Source organism: Melanerpes formicivorus, unplaced genomic scaffold (assembly GCF_026170545.1).
Source record: "Melanerpes formicivorus ecotype bairdi unplaced genomic scaffold, bMelFor1.0.p_v2 SCAF_2647, whole genome shotgun sequence".
In the NCBI taxonomy this organism is placed as follows: domain Eukaryota; kingdom Metazoa; phylum Chordata; class Aves; order Piciformes; family Picidae; genus Melanerpes; species Melanerpes formicivorus.
Window position 1 is genome coordinate 1 of NW_027144998.1, and position 14009 is coordinate 14009.

General features: G+C 65.4%; 2 protein-coding genes across 2 annotated transcripts; both read right to left on the bottom strand.

The window, feature by feature from the left end:
- Positions 1-13: 13 nt before the first annotated feature.
- On the bottom strand, positions 14-1335 carry LOC137461600 (multivesicular body subunit 12A-like). Its single transcript, XM_068171284.1, has 6 exons — positions 1249-1335; positions 906-1061; positions 705-809; positions 454-550; positions 230-356; positions 14-129 (listed from the first exon to the last, which is right to left on the bottom strand). Exons 1-6 carry the CDS (start codon positions 1333-1335, stop codon positions 99-101), a joined length of 603 nt encoding a protein of 200 aa, XP_068027385.1. The 3' UTR covers positions 14-98.
- A 164-nt stretch (positions 1336-1499) lies between these two features.
- On the bottom strand, positions 1500-8635 carry LOC137461598 (kinetochore-associated protein DSN1 homolog). Its single transcript, XM_068171283.1, is given in 11 exon segments — positions 1500-1646; positions 1752-1839; positions 2503-2544; positions 2546-2651; positions 2730-2801; positions 2897-2953; positions 3320-3407; positions 3494-3566; positions 4194-4267; positions 5084-5570; positions 8534-8635. Coding segments are annotated over 11 exon segments (1320 nt in total). The 3' UTR covers positions 1500-1515.
- Between the last annotated feature and the right edge of the window lie 5374 nt (positions 8636-14009).

Below are 14009 nucleotides of genomic sequence, written 5' to 3' on the forward strand. Positions count from 1 at the left end.
GAGCCCTGCAGCGAGAGCTGCCCTGAGGCCGGCGCTGATGCTCCTGGGGCCTGGGCAGCGGCGGTCGGGGGGGGTTGGGCTTCACAACTGCTCCTTTCTTACACCAAACGGCCCAAGTGCCCCAAATCCCTGCGAATTCACCCCAAAAGGCGTCGGCCGCGCGGGCGGGGGGAGGAGCAGCGTGGGGGGGGGGGGGGGGAAGGGGCTGGGAGCCCCCAGCTGCCCCTACCCCACCCGCAGGTACTGCGGCAGCGCTTTGCCCTTGGAGCTCAGCTTCAGGTCCAGCACCGCTCGCTCCGCCGCCTCCGCCGGCAGCAGCTTGACGTAGAGTCGCTTCTTGCGGGACCCGCCGGGGCCTGCCGGGGAGGGGAAGGTGCAGGCGGACCCGGGGAGGGGCTCGGGGGGGTCGGAGAGGGGGGGGGTCCCGGCCCCGCCCGCGGGGGGGCACTTTACGAGGCTCCGGGAACTCGGGGATCCGCGAGTAGCCGGCGGGCTGCGGGCTGCGCTCGCTCAGCACCACCACGTCGGTGACAACGGAGCTGGGAGGCGCCTGGGCGGGACGGGGCCTCGGTACCGGCGCCGGCAGCCACAGGCGGGCACGTCCCCGGGGGCTCCCGGCCCGGTGCCCGCCGCCTTTGCCGCTCCGTTCCCCTCCCCGCCCGCCCCTGCTCCCCGCCTCCCGCCCCGGCGCCCCCCCCGCGCACCTGAGCGCCGCCGGAGCTGACGCACAGGTAGCCGCCGCCGCCGCCGCCCTTGTGGCCAAAGCCTCTGCCCAGGTTGGCAGCCGCTCCCTCCACGGTCACGGTGATCTACGGGGCACGCCCGTTCAGCCCGCGGTAGAACCGGCCCCGGCACTGCCCCCCGCCCCCCGGCTGCGTTCTCCCCCTCCCGGCCCCGGCGCTTACCGCGGTCCAGCCGGCGGGGACCGCCTCGAGGGCGGCCGCCCAGCCCACTCCGCTCAGCGGAGCCTCGGCCGCCGCCGCCATGGGCCACCGCTTCCGGCTCGACTGCGGCGCAGCCCCGCCCCTGCCCCGCAGCCATTGGGCCGGCGCACCGGGCTCCTGCGGCGATTGGCCGGCGCGCTCTGCGTGACGTTGCGCGCTGACCACTAAGCGGCCAGGGAGCCTCCGGGATGCGCCCAAGGCGGAAGCGCAGACACAGCCAGCCCGCAAGTGAGGATTTATTGACGACCCCGGGAGTGCCACCCCCGCCCCTGCACTGTTCTCCCCTCCCGGCCCCGGCGCTTACCGCGGTCCAGCCGGCGGGGACCGCCTCGAGGGCGGCCGCCCAGCCCACTCCGCTCAGCGGAGCCTCGGCCGCCGCTGCCGCCGCCATGGCCACCGCTTCCGGCTCGACTGCGGCGCAGCCCCGCCCCTGCCCCACAGCCATTGGGCGGCGCGCTCGGCGCCTGCGGCGATTGGCCGGCGCTCTCTGCGTGACGTGCGCGCTGACCACTGAGAGGCCGGGACGCGCCCAAGGCGGAAGCGCAGACACAGCCAGCCCCAAAGCGAAGATTTATTGACGGCCCGGGAGTGCCACCCCGGCCCCGGCCCCGCTCAGTCCTCCGGGGGAGGCCTCTTCCGCGGGCGGGACGCCCAGCAGCTTGCGCACGGGGGAGTTCTCCAGCTGCTGGAGTCTTCGAGCGGCTGCAAGAGGGAGAGGAGACAACAAACCCCCGGTGAGCAGCGCCGGGAAGGGCCCCGGGCGGAGCCTCCCCAGCCGCCCCCGCGGGGGTGGGGTCCAGCGCTCACCCAGCTGCTCGGAGAGGCCACACAGGAAGCGGTCGCTGTCGTGGCAGAAGGCCTGCAGCAGCTTCACTGCTTGCTGGAGCTCATCCAGCTGCAGAGAGCAAGGAAGCAACAAAACCACCCCCGGGGGGGCAGAGCTTGGGGGGGTGAAGGCTGGGGGAGGGGGAGAAGGGGCTGGAGGGGGATGGGGAAGGGTCTGGGGGAGCTGTGGGGAGCAGCTGAGGGCCCTGGGGGGGTGGAGGCTGCAGCAGAGGAGGCTGAGGGAAGCCCTTCTGGCTCTCTGCAGCTCCCTGCCAGCAGCTTGGTGCCCTCTGAGCTCTGCTCCCAAGCTCTGGCCCCAGAGGCCCCAAGCTGGAGCTGCCCCCAGGGCAAGGCTGAGCTTGGCCAGGGGCAGAGCTGCCTGCTGCCTGCAGGGCTGTGCCAGGCCTGTGCCAGGCTGCTGCCCAGGGGCAGAGCTGCTGCTGCCTGCAGGGCTGTGCCAGGCCTGTGCCAGGCTGCTGCCCAGGGGCAGAGCTGCTGCTGCCTGCAGGGCTGTGCCAGGCCTGTGCCAGGCTGCTGCCCAGGGGCAGTGCTGCAGCCCCCAGCCCCGGGGGGGGTCTCCTGGAGCTGTGGTGCTGAGGGCCAGGGGCTGGAGGTGCCCTGAGGCAGGGCTGGGTCCAGGGTTGCCCTGCAGGAGCTCCAAGGCCTTCTCCACCTCCTCCCTTCCCTCTCCCCTGCTTTTCCCCTCCAGAGGAGCCCCCAGGCCCCAGCTCACCACCAGCTGCATGAAGTCCAGGACCTCCCCCTGCTCGTCCAGGGACCTGCTGGTAGTTGGGTTTGGTCCTGAGGACCTCAGCCTGGGAGCTCTGGAGGTAGTCCTCGGGCTCTGCCACTCCCTCCTTCCTCCTGCACTCCTCCAGCTGCCTGCAGGAGGCTCTGGCTCAGGGCTGCTGCTGCTGCCCTCCAGCAGCCAGCTCTGAGCTGCAGCAGCCCCCACCCCACCTGCAGATGTCCTCAGCCCCCTCCTGGTAGCGCTGCAAGAGCTGATCCCAGGCCTGGCACTCGGTGGTGAACCTGTGGAGGACACAGGGCTGGAGGCCAAGCCACCCCCCGGGGGAGGCTCTGGGAGGGGGGGCCCAGGCCTGGCTGGGGGGCAGTGCCTCTCTCACCTGGCTATGTGCTCCTTGATCTGGGCCACTGAGTCCTGCAGAGTTGGGTCCAGAGCCCTGAGGGGCAGAGAGAGGATCCTGACCCCGGGGTGGGTGCCAGCCAAGGGCCCTCCTCCACCTCCCCTCCCCCCCTCAGCCACTTCTCCTCCAGGTCCTCCCCAGCCTCAAGCCATCAGCCCTTGGTCCTGCAGCCCTTCCTCAGGGCTCCCTCCCTCTTCCCTGCTTTTCCCCTCCCTCTCCAGCCTGCTTCTCAGCTCCTTCCAGCTATGGAGAGGCCACCAGAAGGTCTCCCTGGGAGCTGGGGAGCCTCAGTTTCCCCAGCCTGGCCTCCCACCCCCTCCCTGGCCTGGTGCTGGGCTCCCAGCAGCAGCAGCTCAGAAGCTGCCAGCCCAGGGGCTGCTGCTTGCTGTGCTCAGGCCTCACTCCTCTGGCTCCTCCACACAGCCCCTGAGGGTCCCATCCTGGCTCAGCTTCTGCAGGTAGCTCTTGAAGTCTTCAGTCAGGGACTGCACTGGGAGGACAGGAGAGCAGGCTTGGCCCCCAGCCCCTGCCAGAGAGCCCTGAGCAGGGCCTGGGGTGCTGCCAGCTCAGGCTCACCTCTGGCTCTGAAGGCCTCAGGGCTGAAGCCAGGGCACTGCTGCAGGCTTTGCTCCAACTTCTGGGCAGAGAACTGAGGAGGAGAGAGAGCCCTGAGCGGGGGCAGGGCTTGGGGGTCACCAAGAGTCCCCCCAGGGGGCTGTGCTGGGGGGCAGGAGGCAGAGTGTGGGCAGCAGGGCACAGAGGGAGCTGCTCCTGCCCCAGCCAGGGCTGGGCACCCCCCCAGCTGGCAGTGCCCAGGGCAGAGCCCAGCAGGGCTTGAGGAGAGGCTGAGGGCACCTCCCTGGGTGCTGCTGCTGCTGGGGGGCAGCCCCCAGAGGGCATCTGCTGCGTGCTGGGGGGCATGGGGCTGGGGCTGGCAGCAGCTGAGGGGTGCCCAGGGCTGTGCCCAGGAGGTGCCAGCAGCAGCAGCAACCTCTTGGCTTGGAGGCTTCAGAGGCCTGGGAGAGGTTTGGTGGAGTCCTCCCTGCAGAGCTCCCGACCCCAGCTGCCCCCTGGGTGCCCTCCTGGGGGGCACCTCCTGTGCCCAGCACCTCCTGTGCCCAGCAGCACCTCCAGCTTGGTCTCCAGAGGTCCATTCCCAGCTCCCCAGGCTGGGGGCTGGAAGCAGATCCCCTCCCTCCCCCCTCTCCTCCCCAGCCCTGCAGCAGCTCCCAGCCAGGAGGCAAAGGATTCCCTGGGGGGGGAGCAGAGATCCTACCTGGAAGCTGGCCAGGAGCAGCAGTCTGAGCCTCTCTGCCTCGGGCAGCTCCTTGCTGATTGATTTGCTTAGCTCTGAGCAATCAGCAGGAAATTAGCAGCAATTAACACCCCCTGCCCCACCCCCTCACCCCCCCCCAGCCAGCTGCACACAGCTGGGAGGCTCCTGGCAAGGCACTGAGGGTGTGGGGAAGGAACAAGGGAGGAAGAGGAGGAGGAGGAAGATGTTGAGGGGGAGGGGGAAGAGAGGCTCCAAAGGCTGAGGGCACAGAGGTGTGAAATGAGGAGAAAACTCCCACTTTAGGGTCAGGCAGGGCCACAGAGAGGCAGCCCCCCCAAGCCCCCTCCCTGCAGCACCTCCCTTGGCTGCCTGCTCCCCACCCCCCACTCTGAGCCTCCCCTGCTCCAGGCACCCCAAAAGCTGGGCCAGGAGGGAGGCATTCAGAGGGGGGCTGCTGAGGGGGGGACTGGTTGGGGGGGGCTGCTGGGGGGGGGGGAGCTGGGGGGAGGGATGCTGGGGGGGTGCTCCTGGAGGGGGCTGGTGGAAAGGGGCTGGTGGAGAGGGGATGCTGGGGGAAGGGGATGCTGGGGGGGGCTGCTGAAAGGGGGGGGCTGGTGGAGGGGGGATGCTGGGGGAAGGGATGCTGGGGGGGCTGCTGAGGGGGGCTGGTGGAGGGGGGATGCTGGGGGGGTGCTCTTGGAGGGGGCTGGTGGAAAGGGGCTGGTGGGGGGGGGAGCTGGTGGAAGGAGGCTGGTAGAGGGGGGGGCTGCTGGAGGGGGGGCTGGTTGGGGGGGGGCTGCTGAGGGGGCTGGTGGTGGAGGGGGCTGCTGAAGGGGGGGGCTGGTGGAGGGGGCTCCTGGGGGGGCAAGGGGCAGGAGCAGGGCACACACCAGTGACCTCCTGGTGAACTGGGGGCAGAGACTTCCTCCTGCAGCCCTCGAGGGTGGAGCGCCGCCAGGCCTGGGGGCTGGGGCAGCGAGTCTGCTCCCTCCTCCCGGGGCTCTTCCTCCCGGGGCTCTTCCTCCCGGGGCTCTTCCTCCCGGGGCTCTTCCTCCCGGGCTCTTCCTCCCGGGGCTCCTCCTCCCGGGGCTCCTCCTCCCGGGGCTCCTCCTCCCGGGGCTCCTCCTCCCGGGGCTGCTCCTCCCGGGGCTCCTCCTCCCGGGGCTGCTCCTGCTGGGGCTCCTCCTCCCGGGGCTGCTCCTCCCGGGGCTCCTCCTCCTCCTCCCGGGGCTGCCTCCCAGGGAGCCTCTTCTGGCCTTGGGGCTGTTGGAGGAGCTCTTCCTGGCGGCTGCTGGGGAGGGCAGGCTCTGGGCTCCCGCAGGAGCTGCAGGCAGGGGCTGGAGGGGGTGGCCAGGGGCAGCTTTCTCCTCTCCAAGGTCAGGACCTGAGCAGAAGAGACACAACCAACAGCTCAGCAAGGTGGGAGGAGGCACTTTGCAGGCCCTGCTGCTTGGATCAACCCTTCCCAGTGCCCCCAGCGTGGCATCTCTGCCTCCCCGGGGTGAAGCTCAGCCCTCCCCCTGCAGCAGGCTGATGGCTGAGCGGTGCCAGCAGGGAGAGGGCACCCAGAACCCCCCCCAGCAGCGCTGGGATCCTGCCCCCCCCAGCTCCCCTGCGCCCCCCTGGGCAGCTGCACTCAGCCTGCACTGTGCCCTGCTGAGCTGCAGCTCTCTGCCCCACGGAAGGCAGCTCTGGGGTGGCACCAGGAAGGGCTCCCAGGGGCTGAGGGAGGGAGAGGCTGAGCTGCCAGGGGAGGGCCAGGCAGGAAGCTGATTGCTAAAGGCCTCTATTGGCTTATTGATTATTGGTTTATCCCTGCTTCCCCCCCCAGCCCAAGGGAAGTGGCAGGCAGGAAGCTGATTGCTAAAGACATTTATTGGCTTATTGATTATTGGCTTATTGCTGCTCCTATCACCCACCCTGCTCCCTCTCAGCCCAAGGGGAGTGCCAGGCAGGAAGCTGATTGCTAAAGGCATTTATTGGCTTATTGATTATTGGCTTATCCCTGCTCCTGTCACCCACCCTGCTCCCCCCCTGCCCAAGAGGAGTTCCAGGCAGGAAGTTAAAGACATTTACTGGCTTATTGATTATTGGTTTATCCCTGCTCCCTCTCAGCCCAAGGGGAGTGCCAGGCAGGAAGCTGATTGCTAAAGGCCTCTATTGGCTTATTGATTATTGGTTTATCCCTGCTCCCCCCTGCCCAAGGGGAGTGCCAGGCAGGAAGCTGATTGCTAAAGGCCTCTATTGGCTTATTGATTATTGGTTTATCCTGCTCCCCCCTGCCCAAGGGCAGTGCCAGGCAGGAAGCTGAATGCTAAAGGCATTTATTGGCTTATTGATTATTGGCTTATTGCTGCTCCCCCCCAGCCCAAGGGGAGGGCCAGGCAGGAAGCTGATTGCTAAAGGCCTTTATTGGCTTATTGATTATTGGTTTATCCCTGCTCCTGTCACCCACCCTGCTCCCTCCCAGTCCAAGGGCAGTGCCAGGCAGGAAGTTAAAGACATTTATTGGCTTATTGATTATTGGCTGATTGCTGCTCCTATCACCCACCCTGCTGCCCCCCTGCCCAAGAGGAGGGCCAGGCAGAAAGTTAAAGACATTTACTGGCTTATTGATTATTGATTATTGGTTTATCCCTGCTCCCCCCTGCCCAAGGAGAGTGCCAGGCAGGAAGCTGAATGCTAAAGGCCTCTATTGGCTTATTGATTATTGGCTTATTGCTGCTCCTATCACCCACCCTGCTGCCCCCTGCCCAAGGAGAGTGCCAGGCAGGAAGCTGATTGCTAAAGGCATTTATTGGCTTATTGATTATTGGTTTATCCCTGCTCCTATCACCCACCCTGCTCCCTCCCAGCCCAAGGGGAGTGCCAGGCAGGAAGCTGATTGCTAAAGGCCTCTATTGGCTTATTGATTATTGGCTTATCCCTGCTCCTATCACCCACCCTGCTCCCCCTGCCCAAGAAGAGTGCCAGGCACAAAGCTGAATGCTAAAGGCATTTATGGCTTATTGGCTTATTGATTATTGGCTTATTGCTGCTCCTATCACCCACCCTGCTGCCCCCTGCCCAAGGGGAGTGCCAGGCAGGAAGCTGATTGCTAAAGGCCTCTATTGGCTTATTGATTATTGGCTTATCCCTGCTCCTATCACCCACCCTGCTCCCCCCTGCCCAAGAAGAGTGCCAGGCACAAAGCTAAATGCTAAAGGCATTTATTGGCTTATTGGCTTATTGATTATTGGCTTATTGCTGCTCCTATCACCCACCCTGCTGCCCCCTGCCCAAGGGGAGGGCCAGGCAGGAAGCTGAATGCTAAAGACATTTATTGGCTTATTGATTATTGGCTTATTGCTGCTCCTATCACCCACCCTGCTCCCTCCCAGCCCAAGGGGAGTGCCAGGCAGGAAGCTGAATGCTAAAGACATTTATTGGCTTATTGATTATTGGCTTATTGCTGCTCCTGTCACCCACCCTGCTGCCTCCAGCCCAAGGGGAGTGCCAGGCAGGATGTTAAAGACATTTATTGGCTTATTGGCTTATTGATTATTGGCTTATCCCTACTCCTATCACCCACCCTGCTCTCTCCTGCCCAAGAGGAGTGCCAGGCAAGAAGTTAAAAGACATTTATTGGCTTATTGGCTTATTGATTATTGGTTTATCCCTGCTCCTATCATCCACCCTGCTGCCCCCTGCCCAAGGGGAGTGCCAGGCAGGAAGCTGATTGCTAAAGGCATTTATTGGCTTATTGATTATTGGTTTATTGCTGGTCCTATCACCCACCCTGCTGCTCCCCTGCCCAAGGAGAGTGCCAGGCAGGAAGCTGATTGCTAAAGGCATTTATTGGCTTATTGATTATTGGTTTATTGCTGGTCCTATCACCCACCCTGCTGCTCCCTGCCCAAGGAGAGTGCCAGGCATGAAGCTGATTGCTAAAGGCCTCTATTGGCTTATTGATTATTGGTTTATCCCTGCTCCCCCCCTGCCCAAGGGGAGTGCCAGGCAGGAAGCTGAATACTAAAAGCCTCTATTGGCTTATTGATTATTGGCTTATCCCTTCTCCTGTCACCCACCCTGCTGCTCCCTGCCCAAGGGGAGTGCCAGGCAGGAAGTTAAAGACATTTATTGGCTTATTGATTATTGGCTTATCCCTGCTCTTCCCCCCCCCCCCCTCCCCTCCCCTCTCTCCCCTCCCCTCTACCTGAGGCTCCCCCCTGGGCCGCAGGCTGAGCTCCGCCGGCGCAGAGCTGAAGGGGATGGAGGGGGGGGGGGGGGGGGGGATGGGTTAGGCGCCTGGGCAGCGACACCAACCCCTCCCCCTCCCCTCCGGGGGGCGCTGCTCTCACCTCTCCCTCCTGCGGGGGGACAGGGAGCGGCGGCCGGGGGCGCAGCGAGGCCCCGCGGGGCCCTGGCGCCGCTTCCTCCTCTTCCTCCTCCTTCTCCTCCATGATGGCGCCCGGGGGGTGAGGAAGGAGCCGCGCGCGGGGCACGCCGGGAAGGGCGCGCGGGGGGCCGCCTTCCCGCCCTTTTTGGCCGCCTCACAGCCCCAAAGGGAAGGGGGAAGGAAGCGGGCAGGGCTTTTTCCCGCCCTTTTTGCCGCCTCACAGCTCCAATGGTGGGTGGGGGGGGGCGGAGCCACGCGCGGGGCACGACGGGGAGGGAGGGTGGGGGTGGGGGCGGCTTTTTTTCCCCGCCCATTTTGCCACCTCGCAGCTCCAATGGTGGGGGGTGGAGCCGGGGGGCGGAGCCTGGGGCAGCGCGCGGGGGGGGGGCTATTCCCGCCCTTTGTGTCGCCTCACAGCCCCAAAGGGAAGGGGCAAAGGGGGGGGAGCTTTTTCCCGCCCTTTTTTGCTGCCTCACAGCTCCAAAGGGAAAGGGAAAAGGGGGGGGGGGGGGGGGGGCAGGGGGCAAAAGAGGTCAAAAAAGACCAAAAAGAAGCAAAAAATAAAAAACAACACTATTAAAGTTAAAATAATAATAATAAAAAAAAAGCCTTTGGAGGTTTATTGTTCTTTGATCCCAGGGTGTGAACAGCAGGGGAGAAGCACAACCCCCCCCCCCCAACCCCCCACCCCCCATCGCCCCCTCCCCACCCCCTCCATGCTCCAGGGGGGGGTTTGGGTTGGGGTCTTGATTTTTGGGGGGGGTTTAACCCTTTTTGTGTTGTTTTCTTAAGAGACAGTCAGGGGAATGAGAGAAGAAAGTCCCTAAGCCCCCAACCCAGACCCCAGACCCCAACCCTGCCCCAGGGCAAAAAAATAAACACAAAGCCCAAAGTTGAGAGAGGTTTGGTGAAGCCAAACGCATCAGGGCTCAAGAGGAGGGTGGGAGGTTGGGTGAGGCAAAGTCAGGGCTGAGAGGATGGCAGAAGGGCTCAGAGGATGGCAGAAGGGCTGAGAGGAAGGAAGAAGCTTTGACAGAGCCAAATCAGGGCTCAGAGGATGGCAGAAGGGCTCAGGGGGAGGGCAGAAGGGTTCAGGGGATGGAGGAAGGGTTCAGGGGATGGAGGAAGCTTTGGCAGAGCCAAATCAGGGCTGAGAGGATGGCAGAAGGGCTCAGGGGATGGCAGAAGGGTTCAGAGGATGGCAGAAGCTTTGGCAGAGCCAGAGCAGGGCTCAGAGGATGGCAGAAGGGTTCAGGGGAGGGCAGAAGGGCTCAGGGGATGGAAGAAGCTTTGACAGAGCCAGGGCAGGGCTCAGAGGATGGCAGAAGGGTTCAGAGGATAGAAGAAGCTTTGACAAGAGCCAAATCAGGGCTCAGAGGATGGCAGAAGGGTTCAGAGGATGGAGGAAGCTTTGGCAGAGCCAGAGCAGGGGGGCAGAGGATGGAAGAAGGGCTCAGAGGATGGAAGAAGCTTTGGCAGAGCTGAGAGGATGGCAGAAGGGTTCAGAGGATAGCAGACACTTTGACAGAGCCAAATCAGAGCTCAGAGGATGGCAGAAGGGCTCAGAGGATGGAAGAAGCTTTGGCAGAGCCAGGGCAGGGGGCAGGGAATGGAAGAAGCTTTGGCAGAGCCAGGGCAGGGGGCAGAGGATGGCAGAAGGACTCAGAGGATGGAAGAAGCTTTGGCAGAGCCAGAGCAGGGGGCAGAGGATGGAAGAAGGACTCAGAGGATGGAAGAAGCTTTGGCAGAGCCAGGGCAGGGGGCAGGGAATGGAGGAAGCTTTGGCAGAGCCAGGGCAGGGCTGAGAGGATGGCAGAAGGGTTCAGAGGATGGCAGAAGGGCTCAGAGGATGGCAGAGCCAGGGCAAGGGGGGCAGGGAACGGAGGAAGCTTTGGCAGAGCCAGAGCAGGGGGCAGGGAATGGAGGAGGGTTCAGAGGATGGAAGAAGCTTTGGCAGAGCCAGAGCAGGGTTCAGAGGATGGAAGAAGCTTTGGCAGAGCCAGGGCAGGGGGCAGAGGATGGAAGAAGCTTTGGCAGAGCCAGGGCAGGGGGCAGGGAATGGCCTCCAAGGACGCAGAGCAAAGCTCCAAAGCTGAGTTGTTTCTCCTCTACAAAATCACACCACAGACAATCACAGCACAGGCTCAGGGAGAGGAGGGGAAGGGAAGGAGGCTCTGAGCTCCTCTCAGCTACCCAACTGCAACCCCAACTCCCTGCTGAGAAAAGCAGAAGTCCTCTGGAGCCCCCAAACCTCCAGGAGAGCCCTTGGGGAGGGGGAGAAGGGGAAGGGGGGGGGGGGGGAGAGGTTCCTCCCCCAGGCTGTTGGTAGAAAAAGCAACCAAAACTCACCCCCCCCAGACCCAAACCCAGCTCCAGGGGGGATGGAGGAGGGGGAACAACCCCCTGGGGGGTGGTTGGGGTTCAGTCTGTGAGGCAGGAAGGGTTCTGAAGCCAGCAGGACTCAGAGCTGTGCTGAGGCTGGAGAGGTAGAAGAAGGTTTCCTGCCTCTGGCTCCCAGGGGCAGAGCAGACCCCAGCCCCAGGAGGGGGGGCTCCAAGGGGCCCCAAAGGGAGAAGGATTTTCCTCTGCTGGGGGTCTTTGCTCTTGAGGTAATTTGCTGTGTGTGGAGTCCCAGGAGCCGCGGGGGGGCTGGCTGAGGAGGTCGACCTGGTGATGCTGAGCAGCTCCCCGGGGGCAGGGCTGGGGGTGCTGGGCGGTGGGCTCCCAGCAGCAGGGCTCCCAGCAGCAGGGCTCCCAGCAGCAGGGCTCCCAGCAGCAGGGCTCCAGCAGCAGGGCTCCATGCAGCAGGGCTCCCAGCAGCAGGGCTCCCAGCAGCAGGGCTCCAGCAGCAGGGCTCCATGCAGCAGGGCTCCCAGCAGCAGGGCTCCCAGCAGCAGGGCTCCCAGCAGCAGAGCTCCCAGCAGCAGGGCTCCCAGCAGCAGGGCTCCCAGCAGCAGGGCTCCATGCAGCAGGGCTCCCAGCAGCAGGGCTCCAGCAGCAGGGCTCCCAGCAGCAGGGCTCCCAGCAGCAGGGCTCCAGCAGCAGGGCTCCATGCAGCAGGGCTCCATGCAGCAGGGCTCCAGCAGCAGGGCTCCATGCAGCAGGGCTCCATGCAGCAGGGCTCCCAGCAGCAGGGCTCCCAGCAGCAGGGCTCCAGCAGCAGGGCTCCAGCAGCAGGGCTCCCAGCAGCAGGGCTCCCAGCAGCAGGGCTCCCAGCAGCAGGGCTCCAGCAGCAGGGCTCCCAGCAGCAGGGCTCCCAGCAGCAGGGCTCCATGCAGCAGGGCTCCCAGCAGCAGGGCTCCAGCAGCAGGGCTCCCAGCAGCAGGGCTCCCAGCAGCAGGGCTCCATGCAGCAGGGCTCCATGCAGCAGGGCTCCAGCAGCAGGGCTCCATGCAGCAGGGCTCCATGCAGCAGGGCTCCATGCAGCAGGGCTCCCAGCAGCAGGGCTCCAGCAGCAGGGCTCCCAGCAGCAGGGCTCCCAGCAGCAGGGCTCCATGCAGCAGGGCTCCATGCAGCAGGGCTCCATGCAGCAGGGCTCCAGCAGCAGGGCTCCAGCAGCAGGGCTCAGGGTGCTGGGTGGTGGGCTCCCAGCAGCAGGGCTCCCAGCAGCAGGGCTCCCAGCAGCAGGGCTCCCAGCAGCAGGGCTCCCAGCAGCAGGGCTCCATGCAGCAGGGCTCCATGCAGCAGGGCTCCATGCAGCAGGGCTCCATGCAGCAGGGCTCCCAGCAGCAGAGCTCCATGCAGCAGGGCTCCAGCAGCAGGGCTCCATGCAGCAGGGCTCCATGCAGCAGGGCTCCCAGCAGCAGGGCTCCATGCAGCAGGGCTCCCAGCAGCAGAGCTCCCAGCAGCAGAGCTCCCAGCAGCAGAGCTCCCAGCAGCAGGGCTCCCAGCAGCAGGGCTCCATGCAGCAGGGCTCCCAGCAGCAGAGCTCCCAGCAGCAGGGCTCCAGCAGCAGGGCTCCATGCAGCAGGGCTCCATGCAGCAGGGCTCCCAGCAGCAGGGCTCCCAGCAGCAGGGCTCCCAGCAGCAGGGCTCCATGCAGCAGGGCTCCCAGCAGCAGGGCTCCCAGCAGCAGAGCTCCATGCAGCAGGGCTCCATGCAGCAGGGCTCCATGCAGCAGGGCTCCAGCAGCAGAGCTCCCAGCAGCAGGGCTCCCAGCAGCAGGGCTCCCAGCAGCAGGGCTCCCAGCAGCAGGGCTCCAGCAGCAGGGCTCCCAGCAGCAGGGCTCCCAGCAGCAGGGCTCCATGCAGCAGGGCTCCCAGCAGCAGGGCTCCAGCAGCAGGGCTCCCAGCAGCAGGGCTCCCAGCAGCAGGGCTCCATGCAGCAGGGCTCCATGCAGCAGGGCTCCAGCAGCAGGGCTCCATGCAGCAGGGCTCCATGCAGCAGGGCTCCATGCAGCAGGGCTCCCAGCAGCAGGGCTCCAGCAGCAGGGCTCCCAGCAGCAGGGCTCCCAGCAGCAGGGCTCCATGCAGCAGGGCTCCATGCAGCAGGGCTCCATGCAGCAGGGCTCCAGCAGCAGGGCTCCAGCAGCAGGGCTCAGGGTGCTGGGTGGTGGGCTCCCAGCAGCAGGGCTCCCAGCAGCAGGGCTCCCAGCAGCAGGGCTCCCAGCAGCAGGGCTCCATGCAGCAGGGCTCCATGCAGCAGGGCTCCATGCAGCAGGGCTCCATGCAGCAGGGCTCCCAGCAGCAGAGCTCCCAGCAGCAGAGCTCCATGCAGCAGGGCTCCAGCAGCAGGGCTCCATGCAGCAGGGCTCCATGCAGCAGGGCTCCCAGCAGCAGGGCTCCATGCAGCAGGGCTCCCAGCAGCAGAGCTCCCAGCAGCAGAGCTCCCAGCAGCAGAGCTCCCAGCAGCAGGGCTCCCAGCAGCAGGGCTCCATGCAGCAGGGCTCCCAGCAGCAGAGCTCCCAGCAGCAGGGCTCCAGCAGCAGGGCTCCATGCAGCAGGGCTCCATGCAGCAGGGCTCCATGCAGCAGGGCTCCCAGCAGCAGGGCTCCCAGCAGCAGGGCTCCATGCAGCAGGGCTCCCAGCAGCAGGGCTCCCAGCAGCAGAGCTCCATGCAGCAGGGCTCCATGCAGCAGGGCTCCATGCAGCAGGGCTCCATGCAGCAGAGCTCCCAGCAGCAGGGCTCCAGCAGCAGGGCTCCAGCAGCAGGGCTCCCAGCAGCAGGGCTCCCAGCAGCAGGGCTCCCAGCAGCAGGGCTCCAGCAGCAGGGCTCCCAGCAGCAGGGCTCCCAGCAGCAGGGCTCCCAGCAGCAGGGCTCCAGCAGCAGGGCTCCCAGCAGCAGGGCTCCCAGCAGCAGGGCTCCCAGCAGCAGGGCTCCAGCAGCAGGGCTCCCAGCAGCAGGGCTCCAGCAGCAGGGCTCCCAGCAGCAGGGCCCCCAGCAGCAGGGCTCCAGCAGCAGGGCTCCCAGCAGCAGGGCTCCATGCAGCAGGGCTCCAG

Excerpts from the sequence above, each read along its gene's own strand:
- LOC137461600 (XM_068171284.1), bottom strand. The coding sequence starts at position 1,335 with ATGGCGGCGGCAGCGGCGGCCGAGGCTCCGCTGAGCGGAGTGGGCTGG. Across the intron at positions 357-453 it reads CCCCGAGTTCCCGGAGCCTC|GCCCCGGCGGGTCCCGCAAG; the intron begins GTAAAGTGCCCC and ends CCTCCCCGGCAG. Across the intron at positions 130-229 it reads CCGCAGTACCTGCGGGTGGG|GGATTTGGGGCACTTGGGCC; the intron begins GTAGGGGCAGCT and ends GTGAATTCGCAG.